General features: G+C 35.2%; 1 protein-coding gene across 6 annotated transcripts in view; it reads left to right on the top strand.

The window, feature by feature from the left end:
- LOC131688948 (protein GDAP2 homolog) overlaps positions 1 to 24,801 on the top strand; it is a 338,851-nt gene that overhangs the window by 218,841 nt on the left and 95,209 nt on the right. For 4 of the 6 annotated variants that reach the window (XM_058973595.1, XM_058973599.1, XM_058973596.1 and 1 more), the window contains exon 10: positions 15,743 to 15,766. The exons of the other annotated variants lie outside the window; for them this stretch is intronic. In XM_058973595.1, the coding sequence (XP_058829578.1) occupies positions 15,743 to 15,766 (24 nt within the window). The remainder of the gene's footprint in view (positions 1 to 15,742; positions 15,767 to 24,801) is intronic. 6 annotated transcript variants of the gene reach the window in all.

Raw genomic sequence — 24,801 nt, 5'->3', positions numbered from 1 at the left:
ACGCTGCATGCTTATCAATATACAAACATTGAAGGAACGTCGTGAATTTGCAATGCTTTCGTTCATTAATAATATCGTCTCGCATCGTATTGATTCAGCCGAAATTTTATCCAAATTGAACTTTTATGCACCTTCTCGACAGCTACGAAACCGAAGCATATTCTCAATAACTCCATATCGCACAAATTATGCAAAATATGGCCCTATAAATCGAATGATGGCTGTTTATAACCGCTATTGCGAATCAATTGATTTTACAATGTCCAAACTAAAACTCACACAATATTTTATACATAAAAGAAATTCTAACGCATAAGAAAATGATTCTGTAAAAGCTGAAATTGTTTTATTTATAATAAAATTACGTATATATATATTTTAGTAAATAAGAAAAATGTAAACATTACTGTAACTATACCAGTCTACATCGATTGACGAAATAAATAAATAAATAAATAAATAACCGTGTTTGCAAATGGAGCTCAAATGTACAAGCGATTTTGTGTAGGGTAACATGGGGAGACTTGACCAGGTTTTCAGTTAAAACTGCATAAATCTCTAAAAAAGCCTTCAATGCCCCAAAAATCATTTAGATATAATGCGCAAAATTATTGCGCGTCTTCATGATTTTTTGCAGAATTTTTAATTTAATTTTTGAAAAGTTACAAAAGTTTTTCTGTGATCGTTTTTTTCTGGTCAAGTCTCCCCATTGCGGGAAGATTAGATCAAGGCGTGGGGAGACTTGACCAAGAGAATTTTGAAAAAATCACAACAAAAAATAATGACATAAAACATACTGTAATTATTTTTTTCCGTATTGTCGAGATCCTTAGGTAGCAGTAAAAAATATAAAAGGGTTGCATTTGATAAATTTCTATTTTTTTTAATGCATTTCTTTTTAAGGATTAGCTGCACTGCTTGCATTGCGTGTTCACACGTCACAAAATCAGTCCTACTATTGCTAACTTTGTATACTAATACTAAAATATCAAGACTTTTGTTTGAGGTGGGATTTTTTTATGGCGTGATTAACATTAACAGTAGATACCAAAGCATAATAAATATCAGGAATTTTGTATCTTTCTTCAGCTAATTGCCACTTGGTCAAGTCTCCCCCAAAAATCTTGGTCAAGTCTCCCCAACAGTAGTTATTGCGTTTAATGTCATGCAAATTCTAGTAATAACTATTCCAATGTTCCAGTTTATGTAAAATCATTTCACTGCTTCACAAGGATTAAGATGGTATATTAGTCCTTTAATAGTAATTAGTAGTTGAGTAGATATGTCCATACAAAGTTTGATAAAAAATTACATCATTCAATGCAAATTTATTAATCACGTAATATTTTCTGCAAGGAAAGGATTTTTTACTCCAAACTTTCAAAATTACCTTAAGGGATCGCAACAAGTATAAAAATATTTTTGAAAAAAAATTAAGAATCGAATAGAAGACGCCATAGCCGAAAATAGAATTTTGCGCTTGGTCAAATCTCCCCATGTTCCCCTACGAGATTGTACATAAAAGTGCGCTGGAAACGAGCACAACACAAAAAAAGCACAGTGTTTGAAAGGACAAGCTCAGTCCCGTATTAAACGGCACTGGGTAGCGTACCTCCACAGCCAGTGTAACGGACATATAATTCAGCTACACTGGCTGTGAAACCACACAGCGCAGTGATCTGATCCGCCTGCTGTTTAACAGGCAACTGAGCTTGTCCGGCCAAATCCGTTCTTTAAATAGTCGATGATGATGTCATTCATAGAAGCGTAGCGCGCTAGGTGCATAAACCAGTCGTGCTGGACTTGGGAAGCGCTATCTTCTGTGTGTAAATGATCGATATTTTGACTAAGTTGTACATTATTTAAATTTTTAATGCTATGATATCAAAAACCTTTGAGTTTATCTATTATAATCTATTCTTAGAAGTACTTCGGGGCGATATGCGCAAAAAAAATTGAAAATTTATCGTAAGATGGCCAAATTATATGCGTCTTTTCGTTACATACCATTTTTGTAGAATTTGCAAAGTGCATCCCCATATAGAAAACAAAGACGTAGTCCTACGTCAAAAAAAAACTAATAAAAAACCAAATAAGGCAATCCGGGACGTAGTTTGGTTGTAGTTCTCTTAACCCTAAATTAAACTAGAATTCGTCACCAGCAATGGTGCTCTACTTTCGATGACGTCAAACAATAAATCAATCATCTATCGTGAGAATTCGAAATCCACCAGCAGGGCAGCTGCGACAGTTTGCGTGTCCACCATTAGTCAAACAGTTGTAAAATACACCGATCCTGTCAATCATCGAAATACGTCAGAAGTTCGAGCAAAACCGATGTTCCGACTGATAGTAAAGCCGGAAGGTAGCCGAAAATAGTCCACCAATCAACGAGTAAAACCTTACACTTCTTTTGCCCACCTCCGAAATTGGTTTCTGCGCTGGCAGCGTCAAAGCACTCTTTCTGGTTCTGGTTCGGATCGCGTGCCTGGAGTTCATTCAATAAAACCGGCCCTAATGCCGGCATATTTGAGTTAAAGTAGAAAATAGCTTTTACTATTACATACTAGTAATGAAGGTCTGATCGAATGATGTTGTAAACTCGCCTTTGATGTAGTAATGGGGTTATCGATTCTGGAGGAACATTTTCAACGCCATGCAATTTACGGTTGCGCCACCTACAAGTTGGAAGGATACACAGGGGTTGAAAGCTTATTTGTCCTTCATTAGCGTGTATTTTGCAACTGACATTTCCCTTATCACCTTCAACGTGACCTTGGTAACTTTTTTTTATGGCGAGCAGAAAAAATCTTAACAACGACGATAATGATAGAGGAAGACGCCGCACAGTGGTCCCGAATTGGGAAAAAGACGGTCATAAATGGTTTCTAGCTTTTGCTTTTATTTTAGAGATTAGATGTTTTCAGGATAGTTCTACCAATTTATATTGTCCTTCTTTTGAGATAGCTATTAATTTTTCTAAAGGTGGATCGCCCATTATTGTAAATTTAACTTTAATGGACATTTTTTTAAATCGTAATTTATTTGGCGCAACCTTTCTAAAGGCATTCATTATCTACCAATTTATCCGGCTGGGATTTATTTGTTTCTAAATCCCTAACAGCTGACCAAAACGAATTCATTTTTTTTGTCTGTCTTATGATTCAAATGAGTGCAGTGGTTTTTATAGCAGTGTTCAAGATTTATAGTCTCTTAAACCATTTCCCCTCTCATTGCCAGAAAATATACCGTGACATACCATAATTCAGATTAAAATTTTGTTTACAATTGATTTTGTCACCATTTCGAGCCAGCAGACATCATCGAAATATAATATAAAGGTAAACACTTATTTTAGAAGTTTTACAAAAAAGCAAAAAAAAAGGGCACCTTGTGTGTTTGGTCAAATTTCTCAGGGTATCTCATTTTATTTTTGAATTTTAATTTCTTGAAATATTTTACTTCTTAATACTAGATGCATCAAATAATCCATGGGTTAATCTTGTCCGGAGGCTGTTCCTAACATACCACATGGTTGAAATGCAATTTCAGTGAAATTATTACATTTGGCCAGATTTTAACAATTCTGGACCATTGTGTGTCGCCGGTTTACTTTTATACGACATGTCCAAAATGAAGCGACGGCAACCAGTGCCGTAGTCGATCTATCGAGGGATGTCCGAGTATTTTCCTACAGTTAGGTTGACTTAGCCTGTCAGGTGTAATTTTAAAGCTCATGTAATTTTTAATTTATCGTCCGATCTAGTAACAGATCTAGGTTTATTCAAATCAATTTGTGGCGATGCAGTTAATCACATCAAAATTAGTAATTTTATATAATTTCAAATTTCCAACGTAATTATACGACATGCACAGAAAAAAATATTTTGTAATTTTAAGTTTATTTTCATGCACATTTTTGGAGCATGAATATAAATGTAAAATTAAGTTCCACCACAAATACACACCACGTGTCTTCAACGAATTTTATTGGAATTTTACACGTGGATTGAAAATTACTGTTTCTTTAAACGGAAAACCAATGCACTTCAATGTATTTTTACTCGAAAACTGCTGTAAAATGAATGGCGTGTAATATTACACGAATGAAAGTGTAAAATTGTATGCTGTTTGATGCTACAATTGATTTTAACGTAATTTTCAATCAAATTTTTGGATCAATCGTTGTATGTTTACATTCGTATTGATTTACATGTCGTTTAAATTTCATTATTTTTTGGTGTGTGGTTTATGATGTTTTCATAAGAAGTAATGAAAAAACTTAATAAATTTACGTCAATATTTTCCATAACTTCGGCACCGGAGTCAGTGGTAGCAAGTAAGACAGTACCCGGTGCAGTAATAAATCAACTCGTAAAATCATTCTGCTTCACCGCGCACGCATTGGAGTGCTAGTGAGATGAATTATGTGCGGCTCCGCACCGTATACCGACTATACGTACTACTGTGTGCAGTGGAGAGATAATAAATAATACGAAAAAAAAAGTTGGACGGGATCAGGTTGCAAGCGTACGCTTATGCGACGTTACTGACCGAGTGCACTTGAAAAGTTTAAGTGCCGCTCAGATGGGAACATAATTGTCCTTAATACCGGTTTTGAAGTTTGTTTGTTCGCAGAGAAAAGAGCGGGTTGGTTTTGTGCATACGCATAACTAGTGCAGCTTGCCTTCCACGGACCAGAAGAAGCAATCTGATGAATGGAGGAGCAAAAACAGTAAAGTTGTTCTGAAGAAGAAAAAAATGAATGAAAATTAAGCTTTTTCCTTCAAGTTTATGATGGTTGATTGGAACTTTTATTTTGGGAACGCTGGAAAACGGTAGCTACATTGGTGGAAGAAAATTTATTATTGTCCACGACGTGATCACTGATCAGAGTTGTATATGCTGCATATTAAAAATAATTTAATCGCGCCAACGTAAAATATATTGTGAATAACATTTATCAATACACCAAAGAATCAATCTGAATGTTTGAAAACTTGTACTTTTGGAATTTTCCTTATTATTATATGATTTGAAAAAAGTTTAATGAAAGCGTTTCCCGTGATGATCTTATTAGTAGTTGTAGTATATTATTATTATATTATTTATCTTTCTACTACTGCCCGAATCAGAGCTTCAAGCAAGCAAAGTGAACGACAACCAACAGCTTCTCGACAAGTGTCTTAATAACAAAGGAATCATTGTCTATATTCTTGCCGTGATGAATAAAGTTGACGAAAAACCACCACTCTAACGCATTACCTTGATTGTTGGCTTTAAATTTTGTGTCATTCGACTAAGTCTTTATCGGGTGAAATATTTTTTGAACGTGCAATTGGAGCTTAGGCTTACTGTAGTCGCCTTTATCCAGTTCCATCACCTACGCCATTCAGTACTGATATGATTCAACACGTTATTCGTGGAATAACGTCTCGTTATATAGAATAACTTAAGAAACGTGGTTGAAAGTAATGTCAAAACCGTACTTGGACGGAGGACAAATCCCGGTATTGTATTTTCCTAGCAAATCATAAGAGAAATGTAGCGGGTAAGTGCAAATTTGTCTTTGCCGATAAATTCATTAACAAGTTTATGATGTGGCAAGACACTTGCAGTTGTGAACGGTTAACAAGGTTTTTATAACTGGGACGCTATTTGTTATTCATTCAGTCAAACAAAGGTTCTGGGTCGACTTAGCCAACTGTATATAATGGCAGCACGTCTAGAGCATCCATTTCCCGACGGCTTTCAGCTTCCCGGGATTCGGGAAATAAATAATAAATTTCCCGAGAAATCCCGGGAATAGAGAAGAAAAATAAAAAGATGAATGACTTTCTTGAAAACCAAAAACTAAATTGAAGTTTTCAAACCCGTTTGATTGCATGTATATCTGTCCTAGAATCAGTTGTCAGAAAATATCGATTTAGTGGCCCACACATCATTCAATCATTTGATATCTCATCATTCAGTTTACTCAACATCAACTTATTTTGATGATTTTTCTTGGCTATATATAACCTAAATTTTGGTAATTATGATTACGATTGGGTCGATATACTAAACGCAGCTGCTGAAGTTACTGTCCACAATTGGAATTGGTATCAGAACATTTCGATGAAATGTGATCAATTTAATGCAAATCACTTTCTTTTGTAATCTTAAATGAAAAGACTGTGCTGCTTCAGGGTAGTGTGCAGTTATTTCCAATTAAATGAAAAATGTGATATATGGAATCCATTTCCGCCACAGTAGGATCAGCATCATTCCGAATTAAGTGTGAATCAAAATCAAGCAGATAATGGACGAACTGTGCTGCGATGAATGAGATCTACCATCGATTTCCAGTTACGGGCAAGTATCTGGATTGCTTGATCATATCCCTTCAAAAATCTTGGATGCGCATGATATTGGACAGATACAGCGTTATGTATTTCTTTTCATACATCTAAAAATTTAAATATCCAGGCATGCAAAATTGTACGCAAAATTCACGATAAAACAAATATTTCAGTTCCGGTATAACAAATTAGATTAAATGGGCATTCGATGAACCGACCATAGCCTGCAGACGTTCTAGAAACATTCCATATTTTAAATAGCGTTTGCGTTATGCATGATATCTCTACAAACCATCCCAAGTTTTGAAACAAACGCTCATATATTTTTAGAAAGAGCCGCCATTTTCATTAGTAATTTGTTTACAAGCCATTTCATTCAAGATCCAACTATTAAAATTAACTATTAAAAGAACTGTTAAAAATCTGATCAATCGGCTGATCGAGTGCAGAGATATCGTGCGCATCACTATCGCTACTGTAAGAAAATGCTTCGGTACAACGGCCGGCAAATTTATCCATTTTTATATGAAAATATGAACATTCTTTAGCAGTGTCTTGAATAAGGCTTGGACTATATATCTAAAAAAAAAGTTCACGTAAAATATCAGCGACCCTAAAGATTTATAGTCCAGTGATTTGCAAATCAGTTGGAAAAGAAAAATCTGCAATCACTACTCACTTTAAATGCTTTGCGGTTAAGATATTTCCGACAGAATTTCTTTCTCAGAACCTAAGCCTTTTGGAATAAATTTTAAAAAAATTGCCGGGATTTGAGAAAACACAATTTCCCGGGAATCAGGAATCCCGGGAAATACAGCATTCCCGGGATTTGCGGGAAATAAATCCCCGGAATGGAAGATCTAAGCACGTCATGGAAATTATCAATACGACAAAAGGTTGCAATTTTCGTCTCATCGCATTTTATTCGGGAATTATCAAGCGTAAATTGATTAAGATCGATTTTGATTTTGGAACCTTTGCAATTATTCCGTCTATATATTCCCACGCACTATTTGAAACTTTTTCAATGCACATATGCGAAAATACTAAAATATTAGGTGTACGTTTTAATAATACTTAAATCATGCAAATCCCAGAAAGCTGATGGTCAGATCATATTGTCTACCAAGACATATTCTGATCCTTTTCCTTAACTATTAACACAATTCTTTTCTCGTGATTCTCGTAGAGATGCAGAGGTAGTTTCGGTCTCTGGCCACAGCGAGTGTCGAACTAATATTCCTTTCCTTCCTCGGTGGAACAGCCATGGTCCTGACCGGCGTCGTTATTGATCAGCTTATTAAAGTATTGAATCAGTAATCATGCACAGTGAGAATGCTTTATTTCTCCCAATGAATATTCTGTTGGTTGATTGTGCATTTTTACTCATTCGGTCAATCACGAAGTGCAACTACGGGCAGTCTACCTAAGCTAAGCTAAGTTTTGCAATTATTCCGTCCATGTATTCAACGCGAATAGTTTGTGAGGGATTCCATGAGAAATCGAGCGACCGCAAAATATGACCATCGTCGATTCGAACGAAACTTTGCAGTTGTGTTCGGTTTATGAATCTCCATGATTTTTTCTGACAATTGAAATATTTTGATAAATGAGCATTTTTTCAAAAGGGCTTGGACGTTTCTATGTGCATTAATTTCCAAATATTTTAAGTTGAGTACTCTATGTTATACAGCAAAACTTTCTGAGAATGAGTTACAGACGCAACGAGTTACAAACGCGAATAACTTATGAAAAGGTCATAATAAAACAAAATAATTGTGCCATTACAACAAAATTTAAAATATCTCGAGAACTACCACATTTCAGAAGATTTTTGTTATGAGCATTTCGATTTGAAATTGCCTTTAGAATCATATTCAAAAATAAATTTGTTATTTTGACTGCAAATAGTATGATTTATAAAAAATATGTCAAAATTTGTTGTTAGGAAAACTTTTTCATTGAAAGTTTCTCCTTGATCCAAATTAACTGAAAAAGTTTCTTCTACATTCTTCAAACGATAAATATTAGATTTTTGTAATTTTATTTTGGGGTAACGCGAATAACTTGACATAAAAGCAAAATACCAAATATCTCGAAAACTATCGCATTTTAGAAGATTTTTGTTTAATGCATTTTAATTTAAAATAATACTTAGACTTATATTCTGTAATGAAATTACAGTTTTGTATGTCAATTAGCATAAAATTTAAAAACATGTATAAAGTAATCGTTAGAAAAAAAATTTCCAATAAGTTTTCATGTAATCACATTCAAAAGGTTTCTTTTCTCTTTAAGTTTTTGTTGACAAAATATAAAAAATAAAAAAATGGATTATTTCGCAATTTAAATTTTTAATGTTGTTTGTTTAAAATGTCATAATATTTTTTTCAGTGTATATTTTTTTCGTAAGTAGTAATTCCCTGTAACTTGTTCTCAGATTGTTTTACTGGCCTAAAATAGAGTAACCGAACAAAAAAAATTTGAAATTAATGCGCTTAGAAACGTCTACGCCCTTTTAAAAAATTTCGCTTAAGTCAAAATAGTCAAAATGACTGTGGAAAATGTTTAGTCTTCCATTCCGATGAAACCTGTAAAATTTCATCGGAATATAAAATGGTCGGTCACGATTTTGGAGATTTTCGGACGGACCTTCGTGGAATTCCTCATGTATCTAAGAGCCACATTGCCTAAATTGTGAAACACAATAATTTCAAAAACCAAATTTGTGAACGAGTTGTGTTATAATATGACAACAAAACTAGTGAATCTTCATATGACATGAACACAATCTATAAAGCAATAAAGTTTATAGCATGCTAATAGATGTCTCTGATGTGATTCAGATCTATTATAATTATCAGCTAGTTGCATGTCTTGGCTGACGCAGGGTCGCTGTTGTAATTCCATCATCATCGGCATTTACTTCTTCACTGGTAGTGCTGGATGTAGATTTGGAGATACAAAGTGCATCAGTTATGGGTTGGTCATTTGATTGGGTTTTAGCAGCAGGTGCCGCTTGTTGATATTGAGTGTAGTACTATGCTTTGACTAGCTGCTTCGGTGAATTTTTCCCTGCCTTGCTACAAAGTTGACATGTAGGAGTCTGCCAGGGTATCTGACTAACATTGTTTCTCATAACACGAACATTGGGAATACCGGTGCAGTCGTTTCTCCAGGTGTCTTTCGTAAAAGATTCCACTTCTCCGCATTTCAAAATCAATCATTTGAAAAATTATAATTATGGTCTTTTATCGTGCGGTCTCATAGACGACAAAAAGCCGTTTTTTGGAGGCACTCAGTATTATAAATTTCATCGTTCATGGTACCTCTGGTCACAAATGGTTCATTACGTGTGTCACAAGTGCATATGGCCTGCCAAATCAGGTCGGACTCGATTATCCGGGGATTCGACTATCCGGGGATTCGATTATCTGTGATTCGATTATCCGGGGAAAATGATTCGATTATCCGGGTGTTTCGACAAAAAATTCAAATTTTAACTAGAATGTTTGATTATAGTGATAATTCGATCATTTCAGTCATTTTTTACCAGCAATCAGATTCTGTACAACGGCCTCGTCCAATTTGTTCGACACAGAACACCAGTTTGGCTTAAACTGAGGAATTCCACGAAGCTCCGTCCAAAAATCGTTAAAATCGAGACCGACCATCTTCGATTTCGATGAAACTTTACACGTTTCACTGACATGAAAGACTAATTTTTTTTTTAAAAGGGCGTAAAAGTTTTTACATGTAGCATTTTTGAAGGAAAAAAGTTCACTTACCTATTTTATACAACAAAATTATCTGAGAAATAGGGTTAAATGAGTTATAGGGAATGAGTACTTCTGCACGAAAACAATATACACCGAAAAAAATGTTGCGTCATTAAAAAAAACAAAAATTTATGTTAAAAATTTAAATGGCAAAAAAACCATTTTTTTTTTAAACTTTTTATATTTTGTCAGCGAAAACTTAAAGCGAAAAGAAACATTTTGAATGTAATTGCATGATGGAGAACTTATCGGTATAAAAGTTTTTCTAACAATAACTGTATACTTTTTTGAATTTCATACTAATTAACATACAAAAATTTTATTACGAGATATAATTCTAGGTATCATTTTAAATCAAAATGCATTTAACAAAAATCTTCCAAAATACGGTAGTTGTCGAGATATTTGGAATTCTGCTCCAACAAAAACAATAGATTCATGTAATTATGCCCTTTTTTAAAGTTATTCGCGTTATCCCATCATAAAATGTCAACAATTTAATGTTTATCGTATTGAAGACGTAAAAATCTTTTTTCAGAGTATTTGGATCAAGAAGAAGCTTTCAATAAAAATATTTTCCTAACAAGAACTTTACATATTTTTATAATTCATACTATTTAGAGTAGAGTACAATACAATACAATTTTCGTTTTAAATATTGGCATTTAGAATGCCATCTCAAATCAAAATGCTCATAACGAAAATTTTCTGAAATGTAGTAGTTGTCAAGATATTTTGAACTTTGTTTCAACAGCACAATTATTTTGTTTTATTACGACCTTTTCATAAGTTATACACGTTTCTCCTTCAACAACAATAGGACCCTTAAAATTTCCTGTGCGTGATGCAAAGTGCAACTTATTGCTCCGGGGGTGTTCAATGAAAACGGCATAAGAAAACATTCCCTGTCTATTTATTTAATCAATACAATCCACTATGCGATAAATCAATTTCCCAAGACAACGTAATGAAAACTGACGACTGATATTAAAGGAATAATTTAATGACATAATGAATTTTCACTGGATAATATTGCCAGAATTCTGTCCTGGGCAAATTTTTCTTCGTTTGAAAACTACGTTTTCTAATGCCTAAAGCACGTCCAAATTAGTGCGCATGATTAGCATAACAGCATAACAGTGCCGTTTTACACAGAATAGTCTTCCTATATGAAAAATATATGACTGTCCCGAAACAGCACTTGACTTTCCCTTTGACAGCAAGGCGATATTGTAAACCATTCGAAAGCTACATCAAAACAACCAATATATGATTCAACTATATAATTTAATCATCGGACCCTATGGTTGAAATATATTTTGATGCCCGATTCCAAACAAATCCCGCAGTTAAATTTCTTCGCGGAGAAGATCGCGAAAAAATATGATTTGGCAGGGAATCTGTTCTTGTGGCAAGAAAACCATCGACTCGGAATTAAAGGAACTTTCTCAACAAACGGATGGTACTCTTCATTAAGTCCCATCATGGACCGTTACGTTTTGGACAGACTTAGCCAGCTGCCATCACAGCAAAGATGTGATGATACGACAATGGAATCCACTTCATCTTAAAATATCATCAGATTAGTTTTCATAACCGTTTCTTTGAGGGATTAGTATTCCCAGCGATTGGAGTGAACGTTAATAGTATACATTTTGATCAACATGATAAATGAACATGTTAGGAGAGATTCTGATAAAATAAAACTATGAAAATTGAACTCGTGCCAAATTCGAGCGGTGCGTTGAACTAGGAACATTAAACGCACCAAATCCACGAAAATCGCAAAATCAGCGAAAACCGCGAGACCATGCCAACCCTGGACAGTCCATATTAAATTTTGCAATTCCAAATTGGCGATGGGCTGTCTTCATGAAACGACTGCACCATCAGATTCAAAAATAATACATTTTCTCTTGGCAGTAAAAATTACATTTTCGTCGAATTGTTCACGATTAAACCCGTAATTTTGAGCATATTCCAGGCGTTTTGTGACAATTTTATGCGAATTTAAAAGCTGAGCAACTAAATTAGTCATGGAATTTGCGTTACGACTTCGTCTCATCAGAATTCGACATTAATTTAGCGACAGGACTAAGTTACCACCCGATTGACGCTTGCTCCGAAAACGATAACAATATATCCCAAGTAACAATTGACGTTTTATGCACGCTGCAAGGGCAATCTAAGTCATACCGGCTTGAACCTTCGTTCGAACCGGTTACAAATCTTGATAGCTCCTGGTTTACCTAGAGTTTTTCAACAGCAACAGTCTTTCTCAAGGCTACCTATATTTTCGCTCGATCTGTCTTTCTCAAGACTACCTATATTTTTTCGACAATTAGTCTTTTTCAAGACTACCTACTTTTTCTACTCAATCAGTCTTTTTCAAGACTAAAACATTTTTCAAGAACAATTCAGCCTAAAGAAATATTTAATTCTTCCAACATGCCTGGGTTCTCCCAGAAAGGCCGTGTGCCAAAAATTAAAACTAAACGAAAAAGGGTATCTTCTCCACCCGAAAATTCAATTGACTGCAGCAACTCGTTCGATGTTTTATCCGAATGTGAAGCTGATGAAATTTCTAAATTTCCTCGCATTGCGCATAATGCCAATGAGAAGAAAACGCAATCACCTCCACCTATAACAGTGATGATCTCCGACTTCAAAGCCTTTCGAACTGAGCTTTCGACGTTCCTTCCGGACGTAAAAGTCTCTTTTCAGATTGGCCGAAGAGGAGAATGTCGAGTTACAGCGGAGGAATTGATTGGCCACAAACGACTACTCCAGTATCTTACGGAGAAGTTATATAAATTTTATTCATATGATCTCAAGACAGATAGACCATTCAAGGCTGTCTTGAAAGGGCTACCTCAAGGTCAATGTTTGGATGAAATATCCATGGCTTTTCTCCTTCACAAGTTATTCTTATGAAGAGAAAGGCTACCGGCGATGACACGCCAGTACGCTCTGGAATTATCCAGGAGCTATATTTAATTCATTTTAACCGTAATGAGGTTAATAATTTGAAAGTATGTGAAAAAGCACGTTTTATGTTCCACGTGCGAGTAAAAGTGGGAACATTATAGACGATATGGGGGCAGAATTCAAAATCTTACCCAGTGTCGTAGATGCCAAGGCTTTGGGCACGGCACAAAAAATTGTCATTTGGATTCCAAATGTATGATTTGTGGTGATAAATCGCACACGAAAGATACTTGTCCGGTGAAAAAAACCACAAAAAGTTTCAAATGCGCTAATTGTAGCGAAAATCATAAATCGAATTTCTGGGGTTGTCCTGTTCGAGAAAAATTATAAATTCTCGTTCTAGACAACAAAAACAACAAATAAAAGATGTACCTACTTCTTCAGGTACACTTCAAGAAAACACGCCCAAACGTGTTAATCCGATTCAAAATAGATTAACACCTCTACCTCCGTCACAATGCCAAAATAACGGCTACAACTACCACGCCCTCAATCTCGTTTGCACCCAACGCTTCCTTTAGTCCAATGGATCTAGGTAGCGTAACGGAAGAAAAATTAAAATACCTGCAGGAGTCAATGTTACCTATGATGATTGCCATGTTAAATTCTACCTCCATGTTTGAAGCTTTTCAAGCGGGTTGGGAATTTGCTAACAAAATTGTAATGAAATTAAAGTTTAACAATGACTTTAAATAATCATTTAAATTTATTAAATTGGAATGCTCGTTCATTAAAAACGTGCGAAGACGAATTTTTCAACTTCTTGAGGATACATAATGTGCATATAGCCGTTGTGACCGAAACTTTTTTAAAACCAAATATCAAATTGAAGAGTAACTCTAATTTTGTTATTCATCGATTTGATCGAATTGTTGGATTCGGCGGAGGAATAGCAATAGCGGTTAATCGCAGGATCAAACATTCCGTTACGCCGTCTTTTGACACCAAGGTGATTGAGAGTTTGGGTATCGAAGTTGAAACTGATCTTGGTATCATTTTTATTGCTGCAGCCTATTTGCCTTTTCAGTGCACTGGCGAGCAAATTAATTTCTTGAAAGGAGACTTACAAAAACAAGAAATCGGTCGAAATTCTTCATAATCGGTGATTTTAACGCCAAACACCGAGTCTGGAATAATGCTCAAAGCAATTCCAACGGTAAACTACTTTTTAATGATTGCTCTGCTGGTTATTATTCAATTTTGTTCCCGAATGGTCCTACATGCTATTCGTCTGTAAGGAATCCATCAACAATTGATTTGGTTTTGACAGATTACAGTCACCTTTGTATTTTTATTTCAATTGCAACGATTAGCTCTCTTTATAGTTTATAAGTTAGTTCATAAAATTTGTTAAACTTCTTATTCAGAAGACAAGTAGGTTTAAAACATCCGACTGAAAAAAATACTTAAATTCGAAAGCATATTATAACTTAATAATAATTAACTGAATCATGTAAACAATAGGGATGAAAAGTCACCACTTGTGGCTGAACACCCCATATACTAAATAAGAAATGTAATTCAAATAAAACAATATAATCAAATAGAAAATAATATATAAAAAAAACCAAAAGTTTAAAAATTTCTCAGCACGTTTCTCGGTATATCTCAGTAACCAAGCAGAATGTCAAAATTCTGAAAAAGCCATTTTGTAGAGATTTTTCAGTCAAGTAATGTGGCATATTTAGCTCAGTTTACCCCAAAATGGCGTTTGTCATAAGATAGCAGAACAGCGACGACTTACTATCGAGACATCACTTGGTACTAGTCAGCTGTTTAGACATTCACACAAGACCTGTGACTATTTGGGTTTTTGTGTCTAAGTAGCACCAATTTGGTGTTTGTTTGGACTTTTCTAACTAGCATTAAGTTGGTGTTAGTTACTGGCGAGGAGAATCGGAACCACTAACAAATCAAACTTTCAGTTAGGCATTGGGTTCTCGTAAACAAAGAAAAATGGTTTGGCCCAAAAAATGTTCAATGCTTGAGAATTTTTGCATAACCTACAATAACTTTTTTAGTAAAACTAAAATTTCGGCAGCTTGGGGTCAACTAAGCCCTGAAGTTCGCAGAAAAGGTTTTTGAACGTTTAGATTATAAATACCAGAAAGTTTCGTGTATTTCGCGTAATTAAAGCTTGTTACCTCGATGACAATAACATCATTAAATTTCGCGTAGAAATCTAGCACAAACAGAACGTCACCCCGGCGATAGTGGTAGCTGTAAATAGTCACCCATCATTAGCGAGAGAGGTATTATCAGAAGGAAACACGATCCTTCAAATTGTACCTGCAGTGCATCATCGTAAACCTACTCAATCAAGCCGAACGCGTCCGCTATCAGAGCCTTCATCTCGGCAGTGCGGTAAAACGATAAAATAAAACATCACCGGGTTTTGTTTGAACACTGATTAAGCGGGAGCAAAGTCACCGGACCAACATATAAAGATTAGTGCTTGTTCATTTTGACAGTAATTTACGTATTGCGCATAGAATGTAGCCCCGTAATAGTCAATTGCTCGTTTTCGCTAAATACCTGTACCGTTAAGATTTTTTTATTTCGTTCAGTAGTTTAGTCCGTAATTGAATTTTCTCAAAATACTAATCCAATTTTCCCGATTTTTACCCCGTTTAGTTCACCATTACTGGTGGATTGCGAGTGAGTACCGGAACCGAACATGTTTTCTTTTATTTTGATCTATATTTCTTCGAGAAAAGTCTATGATATGTAGATTGAAACATTTCCTCATCCATTGATTGGCTTTTAGTATCTCTACTACATAATCCTCACTTTAAACAATTTCACTTTACGCTCGTAGTTAGAATGAATTTGAATTGTTGATTTAGTTAGTTTTTCGTTCAATTTTTTTTCAAGCGGTACCTTGCTGAATCTGTACCGGGAATGGAATTTATTACAATTTGTTGAACGGATGTAGTCTTATTTTTCAATTTTTTCAGTTCGCATGTCTTTAAGTAATATATCTGAGAAAATTACATCTAGGTGTATAACGTTTATAATAAAAATACCGTATCTGTTTCTTTAATTCATCTAAGTGGTTCCAGCTCTACGCCCATTCTTATTGAATTGGTTGGTCATTGTTTGTTCGATGTACGTTGAAACACGACACAACATTGCACACAACTATGGCAAACACGGGCACGGTAAATGGTACCTATATCCGACGCTGATCGGATTTCATTGAGATACAGAAGCAATACTTAACAAACATAAATCCCACATCCGTTCTCGAACGGCGTTGGAAGTATGCTCGTAGTTTGTGCTGGCTCTTTTTAGTTTTTTGAAGAATTTTTCCATTTCGGAATTCCTGATGACAAAGAAACTTTCTCTATGCTATTTCAATTAATTTAATTGCATGTCAAATTGAAACATATATCACCAATGAGTTTGTAGTAGAAAGATTGTGCTTGTTTATCAATTAACTATTGTGTTGAGATTTATGGAAATATCAGTCCGTTTGAAGGAATTTTCGAAGCAATTTCACTTCACGAAAAAAATCTTTTTGCATGCTCAAACGACATTTTTTTATTTTATTTTGATTATAGAAGGTTTCAACCTTAGTGTCATTCACCTGTTTTTCGGGTTAGAAAAATTTCTGCAGAAAAATCCCTAAGCCTATATGTGGGGCTGGGAATAGATCCAAGGTGAGCAGCGTGCAAGGCAGTCCATTTGCTAACTACGCTATGCCCGCCCCTCTAACGACATTAAATTTGAAGGAGATTGGAAGATATTAAAATTGCATATAGGGTCATTGTATTTTAGGTAGGGCAATGGTTGGAAGAAGAAAGCATAGGGCAGCGTGGAATACGGTCATTAGAGTGGGACACGGTTATATGAAAAAAATAAAATTTCGCTCCGAGTAACTTTTTGGGTCCCATTTAGGTACCAGAACGACTCTGCAAATTTTATGGTAGATCGGTGAAACTATATTTTTGCGCCCACGGTTTAGAGTTTACATGGGATTTTGTATGGAAAAATCAGCTTTTGCAAAAAAATTCTCTCAGGAGTCACCCGTCTGACGTCTGATTTTTATAGGAAATTTGTCAAGGAAACAAAGTCTAGAAGGCTACGAAACGATCCGACGCTTGTGCAAAAAGTTGTTAAGCAAAAACCGATTGATGCCCTGAAGATTGATGAAAATTTCACTTTTTATAGCATCACTGCTTCTGACAGTCGAATTATATACAAAAATTTTAACTTTCTCTTATTATGTACAAAAGAAGACTCAATTTATCCCTCAAAACTCTTGCGAAGTGGCCAAACAGTATAGATAAATGATTTAGACACATTAAGAGAAGATTAGAACAAAATTGCGTATAATTGGACAACCAACAGCAGTGGTGCTAGAAAAAATTAATATTTTATCAATCGTCAGAGCATCAATCGGTTTCTGTTTAATAACTTTTTTCTCAAGCGTCAGATCGTTTCGTGGTTTTCGAGACTTTGTTTCTTTGTTAAATTTCCTATAAGAGCCACATAACGATTTATTTTTAGGAAGTAATGGGCGACTCCTGAAGGAATTATTTTGTGAAAATTAATCTTCCCATGCAAAATCCCATGTATACTTTAAAGAGTGGGCGCAAAAATATAGTTTCAGGGATCGATCTCAGAATCTGCACAGTTGTTCTAGCACCCAAATGGCACCTAAAAAGTTGCTCGGTGCAGGAATCTAATTTTTGTCCCACCCTAAGGGGCATATGAATTAGTTAGAAGTTTCTCGAAGACTTAAATGTTTGTCGTCTATCGTAACAGTCGGAATATTTTGGCCTTTTTATCATATGTAAATTGATCGACGAAAAAAGCTCATTCAAGAGTTTCAGATTCGCAAACAGCAGAAGTCCTTCTTGACTTTTGTAGGCTCCGATAGCATAAGTTACTAAGTTATTTTAAGCTTTTCGGACATCTGACATAATTGAGCAATTTGCATTAAATTAAACTCAAATTCTGATAAATAATGCAAAGACATCCCTATGATAGAAGACAAAGGATTAGGACGTAGATACATTTCAAACTTGCTTATACGACCCTATTACACGCTTTCCTACACTTCCTTATTCCAACCCTTACTCTAATTTGAGTGCTATCTTCCATTTAAATAGCTTCAAATCGGGACCAAGCATGCACCGCACGGAAACGCTCTCGATCGCATAGCAACTAAATTATTAGTCAAATTTCTGAAATCGATTGGTTAAAATTTGGTACAGCTAAACGATTGTTGATTTTTCTAAACTGTCATTTTTGTTTTTGTGTCAACACAATAGTGGTTGAAACAACTATAAAATCTAGTTGAAAATGCGATGCTGTCAGTTAGCAAAGACACACATCATCCGGATTAGCTCATCAAATGAGTTGTATCTACTAATGTTGTTGTTGATTTTAAGATTATTAAGAGTTGAAAATTAAGACTAAGTTAGTTGTTTCAATCAATGGTTTTGTTAATTTAATAATTCCCAACCAATTGTAACAGCTAACGTATTTGTTGGAAATAAAGAGATTTGGTTGTTCTAATCAATTAATTTTTTGTTTCCGGTTTGGATTTGTGATTAGGAATTAATAATATTTGTAATCTGGAGGCAAAATCAATTTAATGCAGACGAATATCTCTTAAAAATAAGCATTTTTTAATATCTAATAGCATAAATTATAAGATTATCCAGTTTCAATCAACCGAACATCGAGAAGTATAATTTCGTTTTCGGCAAAACAGTTTCACTCGAAGTTGTCCAGTGTAGCTTTATTCCACCAGCATGGTTTATTCTGAATTTGTATTCAATATGGATTCGCTGGGAAAATTTAAACACCCCTGTGCTGTCTGTAACACCGACGTTGACATTGGGCTTCTGAAAGACGGAACCAGTATAGCTGCAAATTGTATAAAGAATCATAATTGCAAAACGACATATAGGGAAGGCTTTAGAAGGAATTTAGCAATTTGCATCCGTGAAAGAGTATTTGCCAAAATATATATCGCGTTTCCATCACTGAAAAATAGTTTTCAATCTCAGAAAAATTATTTGGGTACAAAATGTGAAACTGAAAAAATCATAGGTTGCTCAGTGTATATCGCTACTGGTACCACAGACAAACGAACATAACGCTCGAACAGAATTTCTCGCCAAGTTCCACGATCAATTGAAATATATTTTCTTTGATCATGTGTCACATATGCGTTGCTGGCGCCACTGATTGTAATTAAATATTTTATCAATCGTAAGAACACAAACCGATTTTTTGTTTAATTACTTTTCTGCATGCGTCGGATCGTTTGACGGTCTTTGGGACTGTTTTTTGTTCAATTTTTTGCGAAAAAAACACTTGATTTTTTTTTGCGTTTGATGTTTAATTGGATGTAGAGCTAGTTTCTTGCAGAGCTCTGGCGTCTTACACGCAAGGTAAAATGCACTGAAATTTAAATTTTAATGGAGAGATTCGTTTAATTTTGTTGATTTTAAAAATTGTATCACAAGTTATCTGTCCCTCGAGCGGTGGGCTCGTAAAAAACTATTTTCCTACTAAAAAACTAATGTTAACTTCAATCCGTAGGTGCAATAATACAACCAGATATTTCTAGATAACCATGTGAAAAGGGCATAACCCAAATGAGAGTTGTGCTCACTTTCTCTTTACATTATTATGGCGTCACCATGGAACTTTTCAACATTGTTTCGATAAATATCGAAAGATTCTAGCCTCATATGCTAAGAGATAAGGAGCAAACGAAAAAGCGGCGCGTAGTTATTAATGGAAGAGAAAGTGAGGCAAATGAGTATTTTGGACTGTGTACGAGGGGGAGTATGTGTTTTGGGGCAAAAAGAGTATTGTGATGCTTAATGAAGGAATTTCCTCGTAATGGTATAGTCTGTCTGTACCGGCTCTCTCAATTGCCATGTTTAACCTGATAAAGTCAAGGATACCAATGACCTAATACCTTTGTTCGGTACCTGCGACGATCCGCTACTGATGGTTGTGCCAAATTAAGCGAACGGACTGTTATACCCTCTGAAAGCAAGCGTTGACTCCGTTGAGCGTTGAACAATGGACGTCATTTGCTCTAAACAAAGGTGTAGAAATTCTGTAACAATTGGCAGTAGAATCTTCTGCACTCTCCAAGATTTGCTCACGGCGAAACATTTGCTATGTCACTTAAGGTAGCTTGCTTCTGTAGATGGTTGCACTCGATAGCACTAAGAAGCAGATGAATTGGATGGTTGTCACTGGATTCTATAGAATCCGGTCTGCACCTATGAACTAGAAGCAGAAAGCTTCCATAGAAGTAGCTTAAATGGTTCGAAATCCCAAATGGTCCCATCTATCATCAGATTTCCAAAGGTACAGTTTTCTCCGCTACCGCGACGAGGCCAGATATCTTCTTCGCTAATTTCTCGACTATATTTTAGCTTTATTATTTATTTAGCTGTGGGGTGATGCTGCTTCCGAAGGAACATTATTCGGCATTTGCAATCGGGTGATACCTTCAATATTTCAACAATTGATATTTCTGAAAATGAAAGTTATATATCTTTAGATATAGTATTATTATAAAACAATGATTTTACTAACCAGAACTTTAAAAATTAGAATAAAAAAAACTTGAATACAGCAAAAAATGGGAATCGCCAATATGAATATCATGAGCAAGAGCATGTACTGGACTCTGGAACGCAGAGATGCCAGGTATTTTTTTCTAATGTCTGCAAAAATAATTTTAAAAGTCTGGGAAGAACAAAAAATGTCAGGAAAGCTAGTGTAACCAAAAGCCTTTAAATTCAAAAATCTGTAAATATCTGCAACAAAACTAAAAAATCTGCAAATATCTGCATCATCGAAAAAATCTACAGCTTAAATTAAAAGTCTGCGAATTTGCAGACTTGTCTGCAAATCTGGCATCTCTGCTGGAACGTCTGGAACGAACCAATTATGATTTTGACATTTCATGAAAAGGCTTTTAAAAAACCCATGCAGCAGCGCATTGCTCCAATGCTCTCCACTCACAGATGTCGCTTTGTTTGTTTATTTTGTGTATGTTTATTTCCCAGTTAAGTTCAACTCGAAAATGAGCCGGAATGCTGGCTGGTTCTAGTTTGTAGCTAGTCAGAATTCCGACTCATTTCCAACTGAACTTTCCTGGGTTATGTTATTTTATATCAAGAGTACTTATCCAAAAGGTATGTGTTTTGATAGAATAATTATGCCAATATAGTCTATGTTAATTAGGTAAAGAATACTAAAAAATACGAAATGTTTAGTATTAATGTAGTTTTAAAGCCATTTGGTATGATGTATCTTTTTAACCCTGAAATGCATACTGTAATACGAAAGAAAAATTGAATTATTTCATTTAAGGGTTAAAATTACACACATAGGTTTCACATAAGTATTTTCGGGCTCAACAATCTTATGTAGTGTTGGAGAAAAAAGTTGACGGTAAACTTTAGTTTAGATTAACCAACCATTAGCTGCAAGTGGTTAAAATCGATGAAAAACGTGGTACTTCAGAATAAATTCAAATAAGTTGTGTGAACCGAACAACATAATTTGTTTTTCGTTTTGGCATTCAGATTATAGGCGACAGAACCCGCGCCACAAACAAAAATCACTGTGGGTTTCGTTCTATATTCGTAGCGTGCGAATAAGTAGTAGATACAGAACACTAGATTAGGATTGTCGCTGGCATCAGTGGTAGGAACATCATTGTTTCGATTCCGGGATATACCTGTCGAAAGGGTCAAATAAAAAAATAGCAAAAAAATCCTCTATCGTCGTTTCATAGCGACTAATCATTTTTGTTTCTTTTAGCCAGCAAAACAATGGCCATTCTTGGCTAATGTATTTTCACTAATTAGAATGCACAAATTGTCTAAACTTGTACTAAATTTTGATAAAATTTCATTTCCTTGTGCGGTATATACAAACTCTTTCTTTTTATAACAATAACAGTTGAAAATTTACACCGAGAAAATTCGTTATATTGAATATATTGATTTCACACATATTTTTTTGTAATTTGAAGTAGCACATAAAAATTACCTGTCACGCATAGATATCATGTGAAAATTAATGAAATTATAATAGTATGCCACATAGAAATTTGTTTCATGGCAAATATCACATCATTTTTCTGTTTGCCTCTCGTTTATTCTGCTGCAAATTTTATGCATTGGACGATTTCGGTTTGAATTAATAAAAATCACAGTAGAATAAACGAGACTGAAATAAAAAATGGTCAAACTCTGCATTTTACTAATTTGAAGTTCAACTAAACGGTTTGTGGTTACAAGCAGGCCATATTTTTCTGCGTGTACCAAAAGTGCGGACCAAAGACTTGTACTAGAGAGACTTTCGATACTTTGACAGATATATACCGGAAGCAAAACAAACATGTTCCGAGGCGAAAGCAATGGGAACACCTGCGACAATCCTATTCTAGTGTTCTGTATCTACTGAATAAGTAGAACAAAATCCATAGTGCATATTTTATGTGGCGTGTGTCTTGTTGCTTACTCTATAACGGCCATTATGCTAGACAGTATTGACAAAAAATATTGAACGTATAAGGGCCTCTTATGAACAGCTTAAAGAAATACGTAGCGTAAACACGCAAAGAATTATGTGGCCACCTCTCCATCTTGATGATTAAGCTGCGCAAATATGTTGCATGGGTTTACTACTGCTAAGCAGTAGAGCACTCTAGCCCGGTCAAACCATTCGGAATTTGATTTGGAATCCTGAATGGAGTCATTATGGATTCCAAATCAAATGCAACAACCGATTCTGAGTCGGAATCGGTTGTTGCATTTGATTTGGAATCCATAATGACTCCATTCAGAAATCCGAACCGGTTCCAGAATGAGTTTAACTGGGAGTTAGAGTGTGGCCAAGAGGCCATGACGTATCCAAACGAACATGAAATTTGACGTATCTCTATTGTGTATACGTCAAATTCCATGTTCGTTTGGATACGTCATGGCCTCTTGGCTAGAGCGCTCTAGTTAGAGTGTGGCCAAGAGGCCATGACGTATCCAAACGAACATGGAATTTGACGAATACACAATAGAGATACGTCAAATTTCATGTTCGTTTGGATACGTCATGGCCTCTTGGCCACACTCTAACTAGAGTGCTCTACTCTTGGCCACACTCTAACTAGAGCGCTCTACTAAGCAGGCCCTTTCGAGGCCTTTTGCATTATTGACAATTCTCGACCGTACATCTTGTCTTCTTAGCAGGGATGCCAGAAATATTTTTTAAATGTCTGCACATTTCATGAAAAATGTCTTTATTTGTCTTCTTCCTACTAGAATTCTGAATCGGTTTTTGATTTTGATCCAGAATTCTGCCAGAAATCGGTCATCCATCCGAAAAAAAAGGCCTTCTAAATGAAAAATTGTTCACGACCTTTCAAATGTCTCCAAAATGAAGACATGTCTTCACATCTGGCATCGCTGCTTTTTAGCATAGTATATGCTGAAAATATGTTTGTAGTCTTCCTTGATTTATCTCTTGTTCCAGAGCCAGCTCTAATTTGTTCTTTTACAAACCTCCCCCTGTAAGTATCTTTAATTTAAAAATAATAAATTTTATTGCAAATCCGAAGTTTAACGTTTAAATAAATTTAATATCACGGAATATTTAGCTGTTAAAAAGTTGGTGCACTTGCGAAAATTGTTTTCATTCTCTACATTTTATTTGCTTAGATATTTCGTAGAAATTTTACCATTGGTATGCGAGGCATTAAAAAAACTTTGAAAACTGAGATTTGATTGAAGACGGATATGTGAAAAAGGTACATAGCGTTTTGAGTTTTATTTATTTCTTTGCAACTTTCATCAAACACCCTTTGTACCATATGTCCGAAAGGTGAAAATTATCAGCAGATAGATAAAGGTATTTAGCTTCACAATTCCAAGAAAATCGCGTTGGAATAAATGCATTCAAATAGAAATAGATACTATGCGCCGCCGTCACATGTTCATCAAGGAAAGTATTTTGTTTTTGAAAGCGTAGATTCTGCGTGCATTGATGAAGGGTTACTCATTTTTTGAAATACTTTGCTTTTGCAATGTGTGTCGAACCATCCCATCGACATCGTATTCGTAGCATTGGTGCTATAAATTTGATACGAAATCCGTTTTCACGGCTGCTTAGCCAAAATTAGTTTAAACTAGTTAGTCGCAGTCGTCTATTAGATTGACGCAATTAAGAAACAAGTAGCTGATAGTTTTAGGCGCGTATGGACACAGCAAATCTGTTTAGCCTCCAGGGGATGTTCTGTCATTCTAATGTTCGTAATATATGCTTTTTATATTAGGTACACTGCATATGATCGCATATCAGTCCCATAAAGAGGAAATCCCATAGAAAACGGGACAACTATGCGATCATGGGTAGTACATTACCTTGTAATCTTTGGACCCATTGTTGTAAACTAACTAGAAGTAATATTGATGAAACTCAAAAGGTTACTACTAATATCGACTATCCGCTATAGCATGAGTACAGCCCAGGTGACACGATAATAGCAAGTATCTGGTGCTATCTATCATATATAAGGAATTTTTTAAACATTGGCGTTTTCTTGTTTTATCTCGGATTGTATTTTATATGAACTCCGTGGTTTTTCTCATCCTCGCGAATTTCTATAATGATGATATACAAGTAAAGATAGGGTATACGTG

This window comes from Topomyia yanbarensis, chromosome 3 (genome assembly GCF_030247195.1).
Source record: "Topomyia yanbarensis strain Yona2022 chromosome 3, ASM3024719v1, whole genome shotgun sequence".
Taxonomy (NCBI): domain Eukaryota; kingdom Metazoa; phylum Arthropoda; class Insecta; order Diptera; family Culicidae; genus Topomyia; species Topomyia yanbarensis.
Note: the sequence above shows the minus strand (reverse complement) of the source record. Positions and strands in the feature narration are given on the sequence as shown.